The following is a 21268-nucleotide window of genomic DNA, read 5'->3' as shown; positions in this document are numbered from 1 at the left end:
ATGATCTTGAAGGTCTCTTCCAACCTTGATGATTCTGTCATCTTTGGTAAATGTATGTTAAATTCTGTGCATGTAAGTGAAAGAGAGGAAAAATTAATTTTTTGAGTTTGGCTCTTGGTCTCTGTGATTTTTATCTGATTAATATAACTGGTTTTTTTCTTGCCTACTTGAGAGTAGTAGAGGCTTGGGTTCTTAAGAGGAAAAAGCCTAATATTTCCAATAGAGAGATAACAGCTCATTTCATGTAATTACTTTCAAGAATATAGTTTTAAAATATTCTTTAGGGCCTGTCCCACTGAATAGTTGGGAGAAAAGTCACAGCGATTATGACATTCTAAATCATCTGTAAAGCAGTTTTATAGGTGGAGAAAAAGCAGGTGTTGGTATTCTCAAACTGTCTTATAATGATAATGGAAATGAACTTGAAACAGTGACAGAATACTGAATATATTGATGTGGACAGTGAGTTCTCTGGAAATCAAAACTGATATTCCAGATAAGGGAATAAATTAAAACAGGCTTAGATGCAGTTCAGATGGGAATAATAATAAAATAATCTTCCTGATCAAGTGTTCTGTTTGCAGAAGCGGAAAATGAAATAAGACATTCAAAACTTAAATACATCCCCTGGGATGCCAAATGGTATGGGAATGAGAGGAAGGAAATGATTTTGTGTTGCAACTTTGAAATTATAAAGATGCACTTAGAAGCGTTTGCAGACTCTGGAATTGTAATTGTAGCAGGCACTGGAGGGACCCTAAATAATGTTCTTGATATTCCACAGGGTAATATGAAAACAGATTCATCTGTAGAGAAGAAAGAAATTTGGCTTCAGGGCAAGCAGACTCATGTCTTCCTTTCTATCAGAAGTGGAAGGTTTTTACCAGTAAGGTTTGATCTGCAGATCACAAGAAGCGAACAAAACTTTTTTTTTTTTTTTACTTTATTCAGTTTTGCTTTTACCGTGGCAAGTTTTCTTGATACCTTAACAATGTATATCAGTAGTATTTCAAAATTAGTGCGTTTAGTGTTACTTCGGTTGAACATTTTGCTATCATGGGTAGAAGGAAGAAAAGAGTAAGGCTTCATGGTGGTGCTATTACTAGAACTATAAGCTAAATATTTTATTTTTTTAATGAATTTTCAGAAGAGTGGATCAATCTTGTACCTGAACGTGGCTGAAATTAAAGCAGGTGTATGAATTAAAAGGTATATATGAAGTTAAAGCATGAGTCTTGTTTGTGGACTGGGTACAAATCAATGGTTTAGCTGTGCTATTTTTGAATTTTTCTTGGAGCTCCTCTGTGCTTATAAAGAGCTATTCCACTTCTTAGTATTTCTCCATGTGCTCTGTTTGCAATGGAGCAAAGTGCTTCTGTTGGACACTGTCATGGCAGAAGAGCACATTTCTCCTTGTTTTTTTCTCTACAAATCTGCATTTTCTTTGTTATGGAACAGCCAGAGCAATCTGACCCTCAGATGTGTAATGAAAATGTCTCCATGTTCATTGAACCTTCTGTTCAAGTTGGAAGAACTATAGAAATCTTCCCTTTCATAGTTATCCAAATACTTAATGGGCACACAAAATGGGAATCTCCCTGCATTTTATTGCTGCAGGGAAATATCAGTTTCTACAGCCACATGAAATTTTGCATATCTGGAATTTCCTATAAGACATTCTTTCAAAACAAAGTCTTTTGTCAGTGGAAAAGCTTTGATTTTTTCGCTGTTGAATAAAATTTTTATTAAATAGACACTTCAACCATTTGGTTGAAAAACAACCACAGGAGAAGAAAAAGTACTAGGAAGAATTTGTTCAGCAAACTGAGACAATCAAGGATATAAAGTTGTGCTTTAACGTTTTCATGGCTATTGTAGACCATTCTCCTGTCAGTTTGGATAAATGCATGTTTTTGGTTCCTTACATCGCTGTTCTGAACAATGTCTGTGAGGAATGTTCTATCCTACCTGCTCCTTCAGTGGAAAATGTATTTCATTGGCATCGTTGCTGTCGACACTTCTGTAGTTTATGACTCCTAATGCTCTGGCAGGTTGTCTGCTCATAAATAATACCATCTTCCTAGATTTTTTTCAGTGGTTTTTAGTGCAATTTTACCTACTGAAAAATATAGAGTAAATGAAAGTGTATCTGTGGAGTTAGGAAATTCTTTCTAGAAGAAAATAATTCCAAAGAGATAATAGAGCATGTGGCATGTTGTTCCCAGAAAGGCATTAGATATTTCACACTGAAAGTTATTTACCAGGTGTACCTTCTCCTCAGTATAGAGTTGTCATATCCACATCATATCATCTGATGTTAGGATGTATTAAACAAGAAAGTAGGAACTCCATACAGATTTCTCTGATCAAATTCCTTGACATTGTTACTGATATAAGGGATTCACATCCTCTAGTACTTTTAAAAACCTTTGTTGTTTGTTTGTTTGTTTTAATAATACTTTATTCTGTAGCCAGTCCTGATACAGAAGACCCAGCCCTGGTCATAGCAGTTGGCTACTCTCCAAAAGCAGAGGGCTGAAGAAAATGTTCTCAGTCTTGCTGGTTTTCAAGGGGCAATAGTAAGACCACAAGTGTAGGATATTGGTTGGCCACTGGTCCACGGCTCTGTCATTTAAACCCTGAGAAGGATGATTAGAAAACCTCCAATAAAATAACAGGCCTAACCATGCACTCCCTTTGTATTCCCCTCAAAGTCAGACCAGGACATAAGGTAGGTGTGGTGTGTTTGAGTTTTTGAAAGCCTTACTCATGAGGTTTCTTAAACCTTTTCCACTGTAATAAAGCAGACAAAAAAAACCCCAAACAAACCCTACTAAACTAAATTATTCATCCTTACATAATGGAAGTTTCTACTCTACTAGAAGTATTTAGAAAAACAAACTGTCCCATTGGGTCGATTTTTAACAAATCATTGCGTAGTTTTTAATCTGACAAAAGCAAAGAGCTACTGTAGTCATATATCTGACAGATTAATGAGTAAAGTATTGTGATGAAACTGCTCTATCAGATTTGCCCAGTTCTTTTGTAATGAAAGTGAAAATTAGATTTGCAATCAGATGAATAAATCTTGGGCAAAAAACACCTACTCAAAGAATGTCATTGTTCTGTTTCTTGGCTGACACTGTCAGTGCAGAACGGAACTACAAACCCAATCTGTTCTCCATATTGTTTTAATTTTTTTTTTTCCAGAAAGTCCTTGACATTCTTGAAAAACAGCACTGGATCATTACAGAGCTGTCAATGAGTACCTAACCCACAGAAATGTTACCTTTTTGGTTTTTACTTCCTTTTCCTTTGGGATGCCATATTCCTTCAGGGCGACTCTGAGAATGCCTGCATGAAAGATCTCCTGGAAAACAGGCTGTTTGTTGGGACAGACTTTTCTTTTGGCAAACTCCCCTATATAAAAGCTGAGCACAAAGTGACCATAACTGATGTGAGGGCCACTCCTATACATTGGAGAACTGTGTTGATCAAAGAAGGAAGTGCACAGGTTGGAAAACTAGGAAACTGTTGGAAAATGAACATAGGAAAAGTGGATATGTTTAAATCTAGGCTATTGCAGCATCACCTGAATCGGTTGGCTAAGTGTTTATGGCAGTTTTAAAAAGAATTTATAAACAGTATCTATATTTTTGAAGCCTGATTAGCCAAAAAAAAAGTGGGAAAAGCTCTCACAGGAGTATTACTTTTTCTTTTATGTTTTGTAGTGAAATGCTGAACTGCACTAATTATAGTTAGATTTGATTGATGAGGTTTTGGTCTGGAGTTTTTCTGTTTTAAGGAAAAACAATTTATTTTGGCTTTTGGAGTTGATTTTGGTTTGTTTGTTTGTTTGTTTGTTTTTGAACTATTTCACCCTTGTTTTTTTGTTTCTCCCTAAGTGTTCTGGGAAGTCTATATCTACAAAACACTCATGGAACATAAAAAATAGACTTGTTACTAGCCTTGTAACATCTGAAAGTTTTCCAAGCTCCAACATATATGTTAAAAAAAAAAAATTCCATAGAGGATTTACTGTTATCAGTGCTCCAGTGTGTTCTCTACTCATGGGTTTCTGCATGGTCACGGTGAATTTATAGAGATTAAAATATTCTCTTGATTTTTAAGTTCTCAGAACTTGAAGATGTTCACTAAACTACATGATACCTAGTAATATTCTCACCCCTTGGTTTTTAGCTAAAACCTGCTCTCTTATAAGTAAATAAAACTACTGGCAAGTAACAAAATATGTTTAATGTTAATGCTGTTTTATGACTAGATGCAGGTTTAATTCATCACTTGACACTGACTCTAGTCAACTGTGCAAGGTAAAATTATGAGACAATGTGCCACTATACCCAAATATTCTGTTCTACTCTCTTTATTGTGCTGACCTTATTTTTTGTGAATATCATGAATTAGAGGGTGGCAGAAAGGCACCCAAGTAAATTGGATTCTGTTCTAGTTATATTCTTTATTGCTTACTTGGCCTACTCTCAGCTGTGCAATTCAGATTCTTTGGCACTGTGCTCAGTCTTCAATAGGAGTTGTATGGATTTAGTGCTGGAGCTCTTGTGTCACCACCTGCCAGCATTTCTCCAACTTGCCTTCCACACCTTGCAAGTGTGCAGTCAGTGCAAAGTGATTAGTTCATTTCCCCTTGGTTGATAAATTTTAAGTACATGGTAAATTTGTGGTGGGTCTGTTACAGTTTTAGTAGTTTGAGTAAATTTTCAAAATCACAGCATTTATCTCATTCCTACAGAACAATAAGCAATAGAAAGGTTATCTGTGTCTCTGTAAGGGAATGTAAATAGTGGATTTAATAATGTGTATACAGAATGGATGTCTGCTGTTTGCACTTAGCTGTTATTCAGCAAAACTCTATATTACCTGTCAGAGAGTAGAGTTCTGCCTAAATATAACATAGGAGAAAACATAGGAAAGAACTTTGGATTTTTTTCTATTTAATGCTATGATCAGAAAGTTCTTACTTAACATGTAGTAAATAGAACTTGTACATGAACAAAACCAGCATGAATCCACACAGATGCCTGGTAATTGATGTGAAAATTTGTCATTTGGATGCAATATTTTTCTGTACAAACTCTTATTTACGGAACAGAGGTGTTGACATTGTTATTGTGTTACTTGCAAAGTAAAGTGGAAAATACATGATTAAGAATATGGTAAGCAATCACTCAAAGATGAAATGCAGGTCTACTGTGCATTTAGAGGAAGTGATTGCAGGATCTAATGAAAGAAGTTATCACAGTGTTAAACATGGTCTGCTTATTCATCTACCACTGGCTGCCAGAGCCTGTCAGATGAAAGTAAAGGCATTACTGCTACCTGAAACTGTCTTTGAAGGTTGAGATACTATTTCAGTGATGTAAGTTGTTAAAATGCTCCTTCAGACTACATTGAATAAAAAAAACCACAAACTTTAAGAAACTTAATTGCACTTAATTTTAATTACAGCTCAGTGTAATGCTGGCACATCCATTTTGTTTGTTTGCTGTGCTCAGTATTTGAGTTGTTTTATTGCACTTTCTGTTTTGCAAACACAAATGCCTGCTTGAGATCTGGAGAATGGAACTGTTGTTAATTGGGGCTATATCAAGCAATTGTCACTTCACAGTTCAAAAAAGATGAAAAGATTTTGTGTCCTCTTTGGAAACAGTGAAAATTCTGAGAGTGAGATTTGTTGCATGGCAGTGGTACCAGGAATGTGAAATCCCTTTGGTTTTATATAGAACTGTTGTAAGAATGTTTATGCTGTGCAACACCTGCTTATTTCTACTCCTAAATATGGAGTTTGCATTTGGTTTTGACTTTCGAGTCTCAGCCTTGCCATCAGATGTCCCAAACTACCAAAGCATCTGGATCAGCAGTAATATGATGGTGTCCTATAAAGAGACTGGAGATATTTCTGGGCCTAATGCCAAATTCCTGCCCAGACTTGCCCTGGATTTTGCATGCATTCAGTGTATTCAGACATAAAAGGGTCTCACGTACTTGAAATGTCACGTGCACTTGAAGTATGGAAATAATGTCTGTTGGCCCATATCTGTGTTAAAAGAGTGTAGGGCTGGGTACGTGGTTCTATTTTCTGAAGTTGCTGCAGAGCACTGTCAGGAAGCAAAGCTGCACTAAGTGCAGACATCTGACATAGCTGAGACCAGTAGTTGCATTCCCTCTGGTCGGTCAGGGCTGCTCAGGAAGGTACAATGCGATTTAATTGGATTGATCAGAACACAAATCCTTAAAATACTGTTTTTAGAACTCTCCCTGCCTTGTTTGTTATGTATCTAAAGACATAGTTAATCCAATTGTTCTCACCAAATTGTTGAGTGATAAATAATTCTAATTCTTCTCATAAATGGAGAGTAATTTACATGTCTGTTCTTGGAAGTAAATTACTTTGTTTCTCTTTTTAAAGTTGATGAAATTAAGCTAGGCATGTGGATTTCTTTTTATCAGGTATATGGATTCCATGTTTGTTTCATTTTCTCTATTGGGAAACTACTATAAGACTTTTCACATGTGGGAATAAATAGGTTTACTTCCCTTTTTTTTTTTTTTCGTTCTTACTGTGGTGCAGGTCACAGATGATTTTCACCGGAATAAAGGTACACGAGGTGAAAAATTAAATAATTATATTTTAAAATTCAGAACTCACTTACTTTTCTGTCTTAGAGATGCTATGTTTTCCCAGTGGCAGAACTTGATAGAATGGCTGTTTGTCAAAAAGATAAACAGCTTTATATGTTGTTGAGACATCGGCCATGCAACTTATTAAATATAGTGATTGATTCTTTTTTTTTGTTCTCAAATTAATAATGTTGAAGCATCTTGTGTTATGTTTAAACTTAATAAAGTTTATCAGTTTACTTTTCTTAAAGGGAGCCACTTTTTCTGCTAAACAGGTTTTTACTCTGATACAGGTGTATTACTCTGGATGCAAAAATGTATTTTCTCAGTTAAGAAATAATTGCCGTCTCTGATGCCAAGGGAATAGAAATTAATATGGGAAGACTTAATTACATAGCAGAATAGATTAAGGTTTTGCAAATTAATTACTTATTATGTTGAAACAATTATTTTGTGAAGCATCTTAAGTTAAATGCAGAGTTGTAGTGCATCACCTTATGACATGTAACAGTAGCTTTGCATATTTCTTTCAGAGATTTTGAAAATATGGAGATAAATGATGACTAATGTACACCATCTGGCCAGGGTGGGGGGAAAAAAAGATTTCCTGAGCAACAGGGTTTCTGCTAAGCTGATTTACTTAAAATAAGAAAGCAAATGCTTTTTTTTTATTTCTTTTTTTTTTTTTTTTTTTTGAGAAAATGAAATTCTAATGATTTCACCTAAACTCACTGGGGAAGGGTAGCCTTTGTTTTGTGCTCCATGATCAGTATTAAAGTGGAGCTCGTTGGGCTCCATCAGAAAGGAACTGGATCTCACCAGTCCTGTTGCATCATATATTCAGAAAGAGATTGCTGAGACTTGAAGATTTTGAGCAACATTAACAAAAGTGTTAGACAGCCTTGCAGGAATCAGCTGCCTGTGAGGAGAGATGACCCAGCTTCGTGTGGTACCAAGTCAGCGAACAAGCAACTATAAATCTATACAACCTTAGGATTAGATCCTTTGTAATGCAGACATATTGTTGTGCTTCATATCTTCTATAGGTTTTTTCTGTCAGTTTTTTCTGCTAATTTTATGATGCAATATAGAATCAAATGCAATAATAGATGTTAGAAATTATGTGCTATTTCCACTTTAATCTATGTAATTTTTGTTAGAACCGATCAGCCTTCTCAGTTTCTTTTAATACAGTTTTTGTTGTGCAGGTACTCAGTCTTATGTATTTCTTTTTTTTTTTTTTTTTTTGTCTTCTTTCTCAGTGTTTCTACTTCCAATTTTAATGCAATGAAGTATTCACTTGAAGATCTCAACTAATTTGAACAAAATAGTATGTGTAGGGATTTCTCCACTGTGGAGAAAATAAAGCAGATAAATGTGTGCATCACAACCTGCTAGAAGTGCAGCCTTCAGTCTGTATTTTGAATTTATCTTTTATTGGTTTATATTTATTTTTACCTAGCAACCCCACCTCTACAACTCTTCCAGTAATATTGAAAATGATGTGATGGATGAAACTTCATTTACTCTTGAGTAATAGTTGCTTAAGCTCTGGACATACAAGATGATGTGTGGCCTACAGATGTATCAGGGTTGCAGAGGCAAAAAAATTGATGTCCATGGTGACTGGCAAGAAATTACCCAAGTGTGAGAAGGGACTGCCAGAACCTTCCTGAGTGTGAGCAGGTTGTTAACTTTGCAGTTCGTGTGAGAACATCTGTTGGCTGCCTACGTATTAAAGGGCCAAACAGTCTGTAAGGAAAGCACAGTCTGTACTTGGAATATTGTTAACTATAGGGCCAAGTCATTCATCTAGCCTCTGTGGGAGACACAAGTTGTTATTTAGAAAAAAAAAAATCAAAAAATTGAGTGCGTGAGAGCATGAAAGGAAGAAAAAATGAAACACTGAAAAAATAATGGTCCTCTTTGGTTGTAGATGTATAGCTGTATAGAAATATCTGTGTTCCTTTTCTCAAGGTTTTCAAGGAACTGTGGCTCTGGGATTGCCCAGTGGCTGCTTTTACAAAGCATCTTTTTCTTGTGCCGTTGGTTATATTAATAGCATTGTCCCTGATTCTATCTTGTGCCCATTATGAATATACATTTCTAGGGGCAAAATCTGGAGCCATTCACATAGGTGCTTTACAACAGGGAATACGGATGGAAGGAAACATTTCCATTCTTCAGAAAGGAAGGAAAACTTTCCCAGTGTTCAAAGTTGTGTAAAATGTGGGAGCTTTTAGATGTTGAATGCACAGTGGGTGTGGGTAGTCATACATGCCCTGAATCTATCCCTACTTTTCCCTGTGATCATGGAAGAATTATTAGAATCATATCAGAATGACAGAAGTTACACAACTGTTACCTGGGAGAGACCTTTGGAAGTTACCTTTTCCTTTGGCTCCCAGCAGAACTGTTGCCAGCATTAGATCAGCTCAGCTGTACCATTGCATAGCTGCATCTTCAAAACTTCCTGCTTTAAACCTGCATGTTCCCATTCTGCCCTACCTTTCTGATAAAGAAACTTTCTTAATGTACTGTGAACCTCCAAACTTGCATCTTATGACTGTGTCTCCTTATTTTCCCGTGTGCTGCTAGTTATCATTTGGCTTCACAGTCTTTGTACCCCCTTGTACTAGTTGTAGTCTGCTGTTGGCTCTTCTCTTGGGCTCCTCTGGATGGAGAGGAGATTCTCCTTGCTGGAGAGGAAATCTTTCCTTTTCTGGAACCTACACTCTCAACACTCATTTTGAACTGAGAGACGCAAAACTGCAGAAGTGTTGCAGCCTCACAGCACTCAGCAGAGATGCATCACAATTTCCCTCTGTCTGTTCACCATGCTGTTCCTAATACAGCCCAGTATGGAATTTGTCTGTTTTACAATGAGCACATATTTAGCTTGATGCCCACTGTGACTTCCAGGTCCTTTCTCAGCCCATATTGGTGTGGGATTATTTAACCTAAGGTGCAGCACTTCACATTTTTCCTTGGTGAGAGTCATGTGGCTTCTGTTGGTGCAGCTGTCAAGGTTTCTTGTGGTCCATCTGGCAAGTGACACACACTGACCTTAAACCCACTGGTTGGTTTAAAAATGAGATTATCCTACCTTCCATGTGGATTTAATAGAATGTTTGCAATACTGTTTAGGAAATAAGAAACACTCCTGTTTCCATAAAAGAAATGAAATAAACAGGAACAAGACCAATATTACCTTTTAAAAATGGATGGTAAGTGATAGGGTAGAGTTGTTTAGATTTGAACTGTCCCATTAAAATGAACTGCAGGGGTATGTGGCCATTAGGCAGGTTACATTGGCATCAGGACTGGTGTGTAGCCCAAAGAGCAGAAGAGCATTAGAACATTTTTTGAAGGGGAACTGTGAATAGCAGAGATGCTTTTTAGGGTGCAACCTGGTAGGCTGATGGATGGAATTAAATTACATGTTTACCTATAAAATAGGACACTGGACATGGTGACCCAGGAGGCCCCATCCAGTCCTGTATCCTGTGTTCTTTTTAAGTAAAGAAGCTATTGCAATCTTGTATATGTGAAACATATATCTTTTGTCTCACTTTTCCTCTTACTACTATGGTTTTGATATATATTTTGCCCACAGCAAATGCCAACCATAATATTTTTGTCTTCCTTATGTTGTCTTACATTATTTGTCGTTCTATATCCAAGCTGCAGACTTAGTTATATGCAGGGAGACAAAAATAGCTGTTATTGTGGAATGTGTACATGGTAGGATTTGCTTGTATTTAAGCATTTTTTGAGTATGTTTCTCAGGAACGCTGGTAATCCATATTATTGTAATCTCTGTGGTGCTCTCTAGCTAAAGAGGTTTGATGGATTTTGGTGCACAAGCCATTCACATTTCTTCTGTCAGGCCACTTCACCCTTGTTAAGCAGTAGTTGTTGTAGCTGACTGGTGATAAATTGATGGGTAAATGGAAGAGACAATTTTAAAGGCAATATTAGGAAGCTTGAGGAGGAGGAGAAGGAGGATGTCCATCAGTGTCACTGTACTGGAAATTCCCATACAAAATGTGAAGTAGCTGAGGAGAAGCTGCCTTGAGTGAAGTGTTACAGTGTTCATGAAGTGAACTCCAAGGAGAGGAAAAAGGCAGGAGTAGAGGACTGAGCTGAGCAGGAGATGAGATCCAGGAAAAAACCTTACCTGTCAGAGTGATCCCAGGGTGCTGCTTATTATAGATGAGGAGTACATAGTTTATTGATAAGCCTCTGCATCTGCTCAGTCACCAATGTCAGGTTTATGGATATATCACATCCCATATGGAACCATCTTAAATGACCTTTTCAGGAGGAAAAGAAATCCATCTTCCCAAGTTAAAGACCTCGCATGTGAGAATATCAAGGTCTTTTTTTTAAACTGTAAATGGTTGAGGCTTGGTTTCCTCTTTGGTTGTATATGAAGGTGCCAGGATGTGTAACAAATAGGGATCATGTACTTTTCTGTGTTATGTCTGTGCTCTCTTTGAATGTATGACAGTAGAAGATTGTAATCCTGACTGGGCAGTCCACGTACCTAACATTGCTTGTGATAAGTGAACAACATCGTGTGTTCCCAAACAAGTTCAAAAAATGAATCATCCACTTTGTACCTTTTATTCTTGGCTGTAATATTTGAGTAGCAATAGGTAACTAAACCAAGTATTATACAAAGTGATTATGTCTGAAGGTAAGAAGAACAGACATCTGATCTCTTTTGGTAGCAGTGACTTCTACCATTTATCCAAATCAAGTATGCTAATACTGTAGAGAGAAGAAACCCCCAAAATATTACCTAGTTAGCTAGGAAAAGAGATTCATTGTATAGTTCTGCTTAAAGTAAGAATGTTGGTAAAATGCAGAAACTAATAACATTTAAAAATTAATCAAATATGAAGTTGGAGCTTCAGTGATACAAGGTGGTGACACAGTACCTTAAAACTTCTTTGAGCATAATAGGGTGATTTAAAGAAACTGTGGTGATGTGGAAGAAAGAATAAGTTAAAGTAACTTTTACATTAAGATGAAAAAGTTGTAAGACAGTTCAAAATTAAGTGAACACTGTTAAACAACTTAAAACTTTTTGAATATCCTTAGTGTGGGATAATGCCATCTTAACCTTCTTTATTAGGTAGAACTCTGTAGCTCCTAGTTAAATAAAGGCTGATATAATGAATGCTAAGTATACCACTGCTTGCCTTCTGAGGGTATTTCCAGGGCCCTGTTCTACAGCATTTTCTGGTTTTAATGAATGCAGAGAATCCTATTGACCTGGATGGAACTATTTGCTTAAACCAAAGGTACAGTATACTTCCATGTTTGCAGAAACAGAGCTGTTTTTTCTCTCACAGAGTGTGAAAACAAGAAAATCTCATGCAATTATGTAATTATAACCTTGTTAGTAGTTATCATTAAGTGTTAGGCAAACAAAACCTGTAAAATAAACTGCCATGGAGGTATCTCTTTAGTCCTGATCAATACAACTTACCCTCTTACTGCAAATTTGAACTAGTGAAAAGCTGTTACATTACACTGTCTTTTATTGTACTTTTTTGTCTTCTACAGGAAAAAGTAGAATATGCCTTCCTGATAATTTTTACAGTTGAAACATTTTTGAAGATTATAGCATATGGATTATTATTACACCCCAATGCATATGTTAGAAATGGATGGAATTTATTGGATTTTGTAATAGTAATAGTAGGGTAAGTAACTTATCTTTCATCATACAAATATTTTAAATTTTCTTTACAGGGAGGTAGGTACAGGGCTGTTTGGCTGTGAGTAGCAGCCTCTGCTTGATTTCTGTTCATGTGGAGCAAAAGAATGAACTAAGTGAAAAATTTTAAAAAAGTCCTAAAAGTTTTCTATGCTGTCTGTACCTGTAGGCTGCATTGCATGATCAGCTTTATAGTGCAAGTTCCCAGAGAATTCTGAGTTCTGGCAAAGATTTTTCCACAGTAGTCTTTCAGAATATTTTTCCATCTGATTTTTCAAGGTAAACTGATGTCTTTCCATCTGGTGAAAGTTGATCTGTTGATTACATTATTTTATTTATTTGTTTAACTCTGTGCTCTGATCATGTGGAGATACCTATTATACAAAGACCTCTAGGAGAACCCACATATTTCAAAGTAAAGAGTGGTCAGGGAGACAAAACTGAGTGATTCCTTGACATTTACCAAATCTGAGGGAACTTTACTTTGTTTTGAGATGCTGCACGTCAGGCCCCAGATACATTTATGACTTTGGCTTGCCTGGGGTAGAATGTCTGCTAAAAATTACCCTGTGCACCTTGCTATACCAGGAAGCCCTGGAGAGTTTGTTCTTTGCCTCAGAGCTTGGGCCTTACACAGGTTACAGAAGAGAGGAGAGTGGAACATCCCACATTTATGTTGTGCATCTGCTTATGATGAATAACTTTTGTGTCAGGACTTCACGTCCATGGTTGTTCTAGTTCATTAGATCCTACCTTCAGCTATCTGGGGAATGAATCTTGAGACAGATATTCACTACTTTCCTAAAAATTGTGGAGATTATATTAAAAATGTTTTTTTCAGTACTTTAAATTCTGCTTATCGAAAATATTAATTATCTAGAACATGGAGAACATCATCCATTGTATAACCCTGTATGTCATTGCTGGCTTGCAAAGGCAGCCTTGGTGTGCATTGTGCAGTTTTAATTTCAGTTTTAAATTCAAACTGTATCAAAGGTTGTGTGTAATTGAAAGGGCTCAGAAATTAGAGTGTGTGCTGCTCTTTACTTGTGTCATTACAGTAAGGAAAAAGAAGATGCAAAGTAAAAGAATTTGTAGTAAAGCATCGTTAAATTTGGGCAAGTACTATGAATGTACGAATGCCAGATTTGTAACTATTTGATTGTGAGATACTAAATGTTACTGAGAAGATTGTATTTGGGCCAGTTGCTTGGCATTCAGGGAGTTTTGGTCCGGGACTAAAATTTGTGTATAAATAGATCCTTCATCAGGTCAGGTCATTCTCAACAGATTGGCCTCTGTGCCTGAAGGGAAGCTTGGTGGGCAGGTGTGGAGACTGTCACACACTAGTTCTGTTCTCTTGCCAAGCAGTCACTTGAATAGACCTCTTCCCTTTTGTCAAGTGACCACAGAGTTACAGTAACCCTGGAGCAGTCTAATTAACATGACCTCTATCTTTGGCTGTGTCCTAAATACATGATAAGTAAAAAATTTTCCATTAACTCATAAAACACTCATTTTTGGAGGCTAAATGTAGTTAGGTCAAATGCTCACAGTGAATCAATTGAAAATATGAATAAAAAAGGATGGCAAGTTATCAAATACCTAAAATATCACACAAAGATTGTCCTAGCTCAAAACCAAAATTTTTTGAATATAAACTATTGTATAGGTTGTCAGCAACCTATGTGTAAGGCAAGGTGGACCTTTCATAACATGTCAGGCACTGACAAAACTGCAAGCAATGCTTTTGTTCTTTAAAGAAGAGCACAGCCTACATGATTAAGCAAGCATGAGTCCCATTTATTTAATTAATATGTAAAAGCCCAGTGAAAAATTGATTTTCATATATAACCCAAGGTGGATGTGGAATCACTTCTGGATCTGATTCTATTTGATTGGCTTCAGTGTGAAATTTCATTAGGTATTTTAATAGCTCTGAAAGAGCCACCATGATGTCCTATATTGAATGTATTGAAATTTCCTTCATATGCTTTCTCAGCAGAAACTGTAACAATCCAAATGCATTAATCTTAATTATACCCAAAGAAATCTCTACAAGCAAAAGGGAAACGTGTATAGAGACTTTTTTTCCAAATCAAATCTGGCATTTAAACTTTGGTAAACTGTAGAGGATTGAAAATGTAACTTCCAGTGAAGGAGATCAATATTTCTCTGCCTTGGTGGCTTTATAGGAATGACAAATGTCCTGGTTTCAGCTGGACAGCATAAAGTGACAGAGCTGTAGACATAGCTGCAATATAGATATAGCTGTAAGCAGAGCATGAATTACTTTGAGTGGTCTACTACTTGCCTGCTATCTCACCTAATTTCCATTGATTTCTGTTAAAGAATGAGGTCCTGGTAGAGAAATTTTTCATAGCATCTCCTGTGCCTGTAGCCCTTTAACTTTCTGAGTGCTGTGTGAACTGACAGGCTGAAAGCAGGTTCTCTGAATTCAGAACTTGATTCAGGAATCTTTTTAATGTCTGCTTTTAAAGCATAAATAGTCACTCTTGAAATCATTGAGGTGGCTTGTTTTCCTAGAATTATGCTTCTATTAAATTATGGGACTGAATCAGGACCTGAAATATTAAATGTCTGGGTTTGGTTATAGCAGTATGTAGGTTGCTGATGTTCATTCCATCATCAGTAGAGTCTTTGTGGCTGGGTTTTGTTCTGGAGGAGAATGGAGTGGACCAGGGCTGGGTATTGACTGAGATGGATCAAGTGCTGACTGGGGGGAAGGTAAAGTCTCCAATATTCTGGTTTAGGTAACCTGTTAATATGTGATTTCAAGCAACTATCCAGCATGAGAGAGCTGTTAACCAGAGTTATGAAAACTTTTCATGACCAAAGTAAACTCCTGCACATTTCAGGCATCTTCTACAAGTGTGAAACACTTTTTAGGGTTACAAGACTCTACTAACTTGATAATCCTTTCAGGAGCAGTGCAGTTTTACAACTACTGAGCTACAGACTCTGTAAAGGATAACATAGTTTGTGTGGTCCAGCTGCAGTCTAGAAAACCACCCATGAGAAGTGGAGCTCCAAACTAAAACCAACCTGAGCTTAATTTGTATTTCAAGCACTTACATCACTTTAAATTGCTGCTAGAAGTGGGGGAAAAAAAATAAAACTCTCATCTTCCAAACTGTTCTAATGATGCCTAGTTCATTCCTGCAGGGAAAAAGTACAACATAATAAATGAGCCATCTGGGAATATATTTATCCTCAGAGGTATTATGTGTAAGAAAAAATTTTTTTGGTGTTAATAGTTGTTACGCTCTATTTTTAATATATTCAGTTTCTGCTGACTGTATATAGAATATTGGAACTGCAGTGTCGCTTGGAATTCATATATTCCACCAAAATTAGACTAGATGGTTTTAGTTATTATCTATTTCTTCTTCTAAAGAGAAGATTAATTCTCCAAAAGTTACAGCTAAGATGTTTGAACCAAAGTAGCAAAGTAGCTTCATTTATTTAAAAGTAGCACATTGCATATACAAGAGGAATGCTACATTACTGGATACTGTGTGATCCTTGTTCTCTAGAGGGATTATAAACTCTTGCACTTCCTAACTCTTCCTGCCATGATTTAATGTGTAAATATACCTCTCATTTTGACATCTGAACAACTTTTCGGAACTATCTGCAGTTCAAGTAATTTCCAAAGTAATTGCATGGTAAATGGAGAGTGATGACCTTGCCTTTCCTCTAATTTTCTAGATTATTTAGTGTAATATTGGAACAATTAACCAAAGAAACAGACGGTGGCAGCCACTCGGGTGGCAAACCTGGTGGCTTTGATGTCAAAGCCCTAAGAGCCTTTCGTGTACTGCGACCTCTCCGGCTTGTATCAGGAGTGCCCAGTAAGCTCTTTTCCATTTAATTCCGTTGGAATGAATACTGCAACTGCTCTGATTATTTCACTTTCTTGTTCCAGGCACTAACAGAAATGAGAGGACAAAAAATCTCAACTTTATACTGTCTGGTTCTGTATATAAAGTGAATTTCGAGATGAGTGATAACCCTTTTCCAAGTTGAACAAGGGATTGTGAATTCAGTCAGTGGATGATCTTCTTACACAGTTCAATAAGCAGATGGGGAATACAATTCCTTTTTAGGAGCTTTATATAAAAGGAAATTACGTGTTAAAATGCTAAAACACCAGAAAATAAAATTCAAATTTTTTTTTCAATTCTAAAAGCCTGCAGGTCTGAAAGTGTAGGTGGTCCTAAATTGGTTTATATGTTGGTAAGTGTATGCCAAAGCACATTACACATTTCATCTTTCCTGCCCCCTCCAGTGCACATGAATGCCTTCTGTTTATCTCAGTAGATCTAACAGATAAATTAGGAAACTTAAAAAGTAGAACAAAACTGTTCAAAGAAAACCATTGAATTTTCTGATATTTCCCCTTTTCTTTTAATACATTATTAATTATTGAAGCTATTTGGGCTGAATACAAGATTCATGGCTTACGATTCAGCTCTTTCTAAGAGATTCAAAGGAAGAAAGCTAATTCTGTGTTTATTCTATCATGGTCTGTTACATGGAAATGATCATGATTTTGCATATTTGGCAAAAGGACTTCAGTGAGGATAGAAGCAGCCTATGGAATGTCAGAAAGGAAGTCTATTAGATTAAAAATGAGGCATTATTTTATTCTCATTGGTACTGTGGCAGCTTCATTAGTCTGGGATTCACTTGTTTTAGTAAAGCCAAAATTTGGATAAATATTCGATTGAGAAAAAGAAAATGAAATAGTTCTGAAAGTGATAGGAGAGATAAATGATATGAGTAAGTTTGTTCAGAGTAAAAACATGTTTTCCCAGTTAACTATATTTTTCTCTCCAGACCAAAAATACAGTTCTGCAATTGGCTGAGTGTACATTTTCTCAAGACTTGCCACAAAGTTGTAGTTGTTGCACAGAACTTGTTAAAGGTCATGTGAAATGACCTATAGCCCAACACTGACTACTACCCTTTCTTTGTAGAAAACCATAGATTCTTGTGACACATTTCAAGCACTTACTTCTGTGACATAACAGAGGAAATAATTGGTCAGAAAGTTTTAGATTCTTTTGAAGCTTTTTGTTACAGGAACATTTTGTGGTTCTGAGCAGTAGAATTTTTTTAAAAAAGTTATCTCTGCGTGCCTGTTTCAATAATGTCTAATAATCTGTAATTGTAGAAAGTTTGGTAGTGTGAGACATAGAAATATGGCTTATATCTTATAACCTCTTTTTTTTTTTTTCCCTTTTAGGTTTACAAGTTGTCCTGAACTCCATTATAAAAGCCATGGTCCCCCTCCTCCATATTGCCCTTTTGGTATTGTTTGTAATCATAATCTATGCTATTATAGGATTGGAACTTTTTATTGGAAAAATGCACAAATCTTGTTTTCTTATTGATTCAGGTAAGTCACGAAACTGTTGACTAAAATAAGGGTTTAATTATGTTTTCTTTCAAATCTGTGGGATTTCAGTTTGAAATAGAACCAGGGGCCAAAGCACTAAAACTTCTGTAACCCCAAGTTACACTGTGGTTTATAATTTTAGGAAGAGTGCATTCAGTGGAAAAAAAAACCCAAACAAACCAAAAAACAAACCAACACCAAAACCACAGAAAAATCAAACCACTCAAAGACTAGAACATGCTCTGAGTAGATTTTCATTTCTGATATGTGTAGTTTAAATGTCAGTAATGAAAATAATAAGCGTGACTATGTACAAGGCATAACTTATTGGCTTTTTTTCTCATCTCTGATTGCTGAAAAGGTACATAGTCCTCTTTCAGGGAAGACAGACTTTACCAAGTTCTTAATTTGTCAGTGGCAGTGTGGTAAGAAGTGCAGTTCTGAAATGAGTAAAGAAAGAAGATGGTGTTGTCTATCCAGGTGAAATGATGAAATGGAGGTGTGTGTTGGTGGAGAATTTTGAAGGAGTGAAACCTCATGAGGGAGAGATCTTACCTGGTGGCTAAGGGTGCATTTCTATCAGCTAAGTAATGAAGATGATTGTGTAGGAATTAGATCTCTTTTCCTTAATGGTCCTCGTGTTGCCATGAAGTGGCAGAAAGTGAAGTAACAGCAATGGAAAGGAAAGAAAAAAAGTAAAGCCTGAGGAGCTTCTACGAAATGATGTATTATTACATGCTTCTTTCCACTGCTTAATTACTCAGGCTCTTGTATACATAGTTTTGATTAAGTTATTTTGCGGTTGCAAGGCCCAGATGAGAGAGAGAGAGACTCAAAGCTGAAAAGCTCCCATGTATTGCCTTTCTCAGCTTGAAATCTGGATTTATGTTACAGCAGGGTTGATATTTCTTCGTGCAAGGGGTTAACTCATAAAAAATTGAGAACTCAAAGCTGTGATTTTTATTTTTTTTGATCAATTTTCAGATATACTAGTTGAAGAAGATCCAGCACCTTGTGCATTCTCAGGGAATGGACGTCAGTGTGTCATGAATGGCACTGAATGTAAGGGTGGATGGGTTGGACCGAACGGAGGCATAACCAACTTTGATAATTTTGCATTTGCAATGTTGACTGTGTTCCAGTGTATAACCATGGAAGGCTGGACGGATGTGTTGTACTGGGTAAGTTCATAAATCACTGAGCTTGCTTTGCTTTTATATTCAAGGGAGAATTGAGCTGTGTTTTGCAATGCCGTCATCAGGAGATCTGGATGAGTTCTGCAGAAGACAAACTCAGCTGCATGTTTTTTCCAGTCACACATGTTACTGGACTCCTCGGGCTAAAAAGATATTTTAAAAACAAATTTTTTCATTGCTTATTTGAGATTTTTTTGCCTATTCCATTTGGATAACTGTAAGGCTACATTCATGTCCTTTGAACTAGCCTTTTTTCATGTGAGCCTACAGATATTAAGTATGTCTTCGGTGATTAAGAGCTCTCTTTTTGCAGTATTTCTGCAGAATTTTTCCCAATGTTAACAAAAATTAGAACAAAGCACGCTCTCAACTGTCATTGCTTGCCATGGGGACTGCAAACCATTTGTTAACCATTCAGAAACAACAAATTACAAGAGCCGTGACCCTGATGTCATCTCCATAGAAGCAGCAAAAGGTATTCAAAAATGTAACTGTGTAAATTCCCACCTTTAAATGCTACTTTGACATAAGGTATGGTACCTCCACAGTTTTGCAACATAAACAAAGTCAGGTGGACACAGACTGAGAAACTGAAGATTTATTTAGTCCTGATTTTCCAAATGAGAACACACAGATTTTTAAAGGAATAGTCTCCTAAATATACAGGTAGACATTTCTCTGCTTAACCCCATTGCAGTCTAAAGGACACTACATTCTTTTGTGAATCTTTAAGCATCTAAATATCTGATGTGAGTGATTTGTCCAGGGTCATTCAAGAAGCCCGTGACAGCACCTTCCAGGTGCTGAACATCAGTGAGAGTATTCTGTACTACTTGGTACTCTGCAGTAAGTCTTTGTGGCAATTAGGACCTTATAACTAATACAACTCTAACCGTTCAAAGGTTGGAAAATATTTATGGAAGAAAAGTGATTGCTAATAAGGATCACTGTTAGCAAGCTGTTAAAAGTGGATGAGATCTCCAGATGTATCTTACTGGAACTATACTCCAGGTGATGTTGCTACCAGTACCTCACATGGTGAATTTGTTACTTTGTCTGGCCAGGTGGGACTATTTACTGCTATTATCTGTTGTGGGGTACTGGATGCATTTAAGAATCTAGTATTACCCAGTGAATGAACACATAATTTTATGTAGTCATTTGTTGCAAATCAAGGTGAAATAAGCTGTTGCTAAAACATTTAACACCAGTGTAATCTCAGATAAAATCTGTGATACTGGGGTATAGAATATGGAGATGTTTTAAGATAATGTTACTGTTTAAGATAATTAATGGACATTCTTTTAGGATGGAAAGACAAAAAAAGACAAATATGAATATCTGCTTCCACTGTCTTTCCAGAGATACGAAACCAAATTGTAATAAAAGAATACTACAAGAAGCTAAGACAGCCATTTTAGCTCAATGTGCACGGGTTTTGTGGATTGCTTTTTACTTGGAAATCTGTTGATGATACACAGACTGAATCAGTTTTATACAAAACAAACAAATAAAACCAAACCCATAAATACTAGAAACTGCACAACATTCTAATTTCCATTCAGTCACTGTGTGAACAGTGAAATAAATTCTGTGGGCTTATCTTGCGAGCAGGTGTAATGTGAGGGGGTGAAATATGTGCAATATTTTGCATCGTGTTCTGTGGCATTCTGTTAGCAAGGATGACAGCTGAAAATGACAGCTTCCAATAGCACTCCCTGGCACAGCTCATTATCACCTGGTTAACGACAGTAAACTTGGTTTAAAAATTCTCCAAGCACCAATAATGATTTTTCCCTAAGGCATATCTATTATAAGTTGAGGCCTTGATCCTGCTACTGCTGGGAACCCTTCAGATCGTGGTGACTCACATGGGCATCCTGCTGCTCACCAGTTTGCATCTGAATCCCATATGTCCTACTGGTTTTTAGAGAGTTCATCTGGCCGCTTTTTTCTTTCTAACTTACTTGCAACTCACTGGATAGCAGATATTACATATTCCATCCACAAGAAATATGACTCTTCAGTGCCAAAATTTAGACTTGGGAGGTGAAGGGGTGTAGTGTCCTTGTTTTCACCAGCCAGTGCAGTCTGTATGTTCCCAAATTGTACAGTGTGTTTGTGGCTGCACACCTGTGTGTCTTCTCCATTTATACCAGGACTGTGTTTATTCCCAGTCACAGTCCTTTCTGTTTGCTCTTGAGCCCTAACTGAAGGCTCATGTTATTAGTTTTGGATTCCAGTGCAGTCCTTGTTATT

The 21268-nt window shown here is 36.7% G+C and overlaps 1 protein-coding gene across 12 annotated transcripts in view; it reads left to right on the top strand.

Moving 5' to 3' along the window:
• Positions 1-21268, top strand: part of CACNA1D (calcium voltage-gated channel subunit alpha1 D) — a 173017-nt gene that overhangs the window by 50715 nt on the left and 101034 nt on the right. For all 12 annotated transcript variants that reach the window (XM_032699209.1, XM_032699215.1, XM_032699213.1 and 9 more), the window contains exons 4-7: positions 12235-12374; positions 16121-16263; positions 17661-17813; positions 18798-18994. In XM_032699209.1, the coding sequence (XP_032555100.1) occupies positions 12235-12374; positions 16121-16263; positions 17661-17813; positions 18798-18994 (633 nt within the window). The remainder of the gene's footprint in view (positions 1-12234; positions 12375-16120; positions 16264-17660; positions 17814-18797; positions 18995-21268) is intronic.

The sequence above is a fragment of the Chiroxiphia lanceolata genome, chromosome 11, assembly GCF_009829145.1.
Source record: "Chiroxiphia lanceolata isolate bChiLan1 chromosome 11, bChiLan1.pri, whole genome shotgun sequence".
Taxonomy (NCBI): domain Eukaryota; kingdom Metazoa; phylum Chordata; class Aves; order Passeriformes; family Pipridae; genus Chiroxiphia; species Chiroxiphia lanceolata.
Note: the sequence above shows the minus strand (reverse complement) of the source record. Positions and strands in the feature narration are given on the sequence as shown.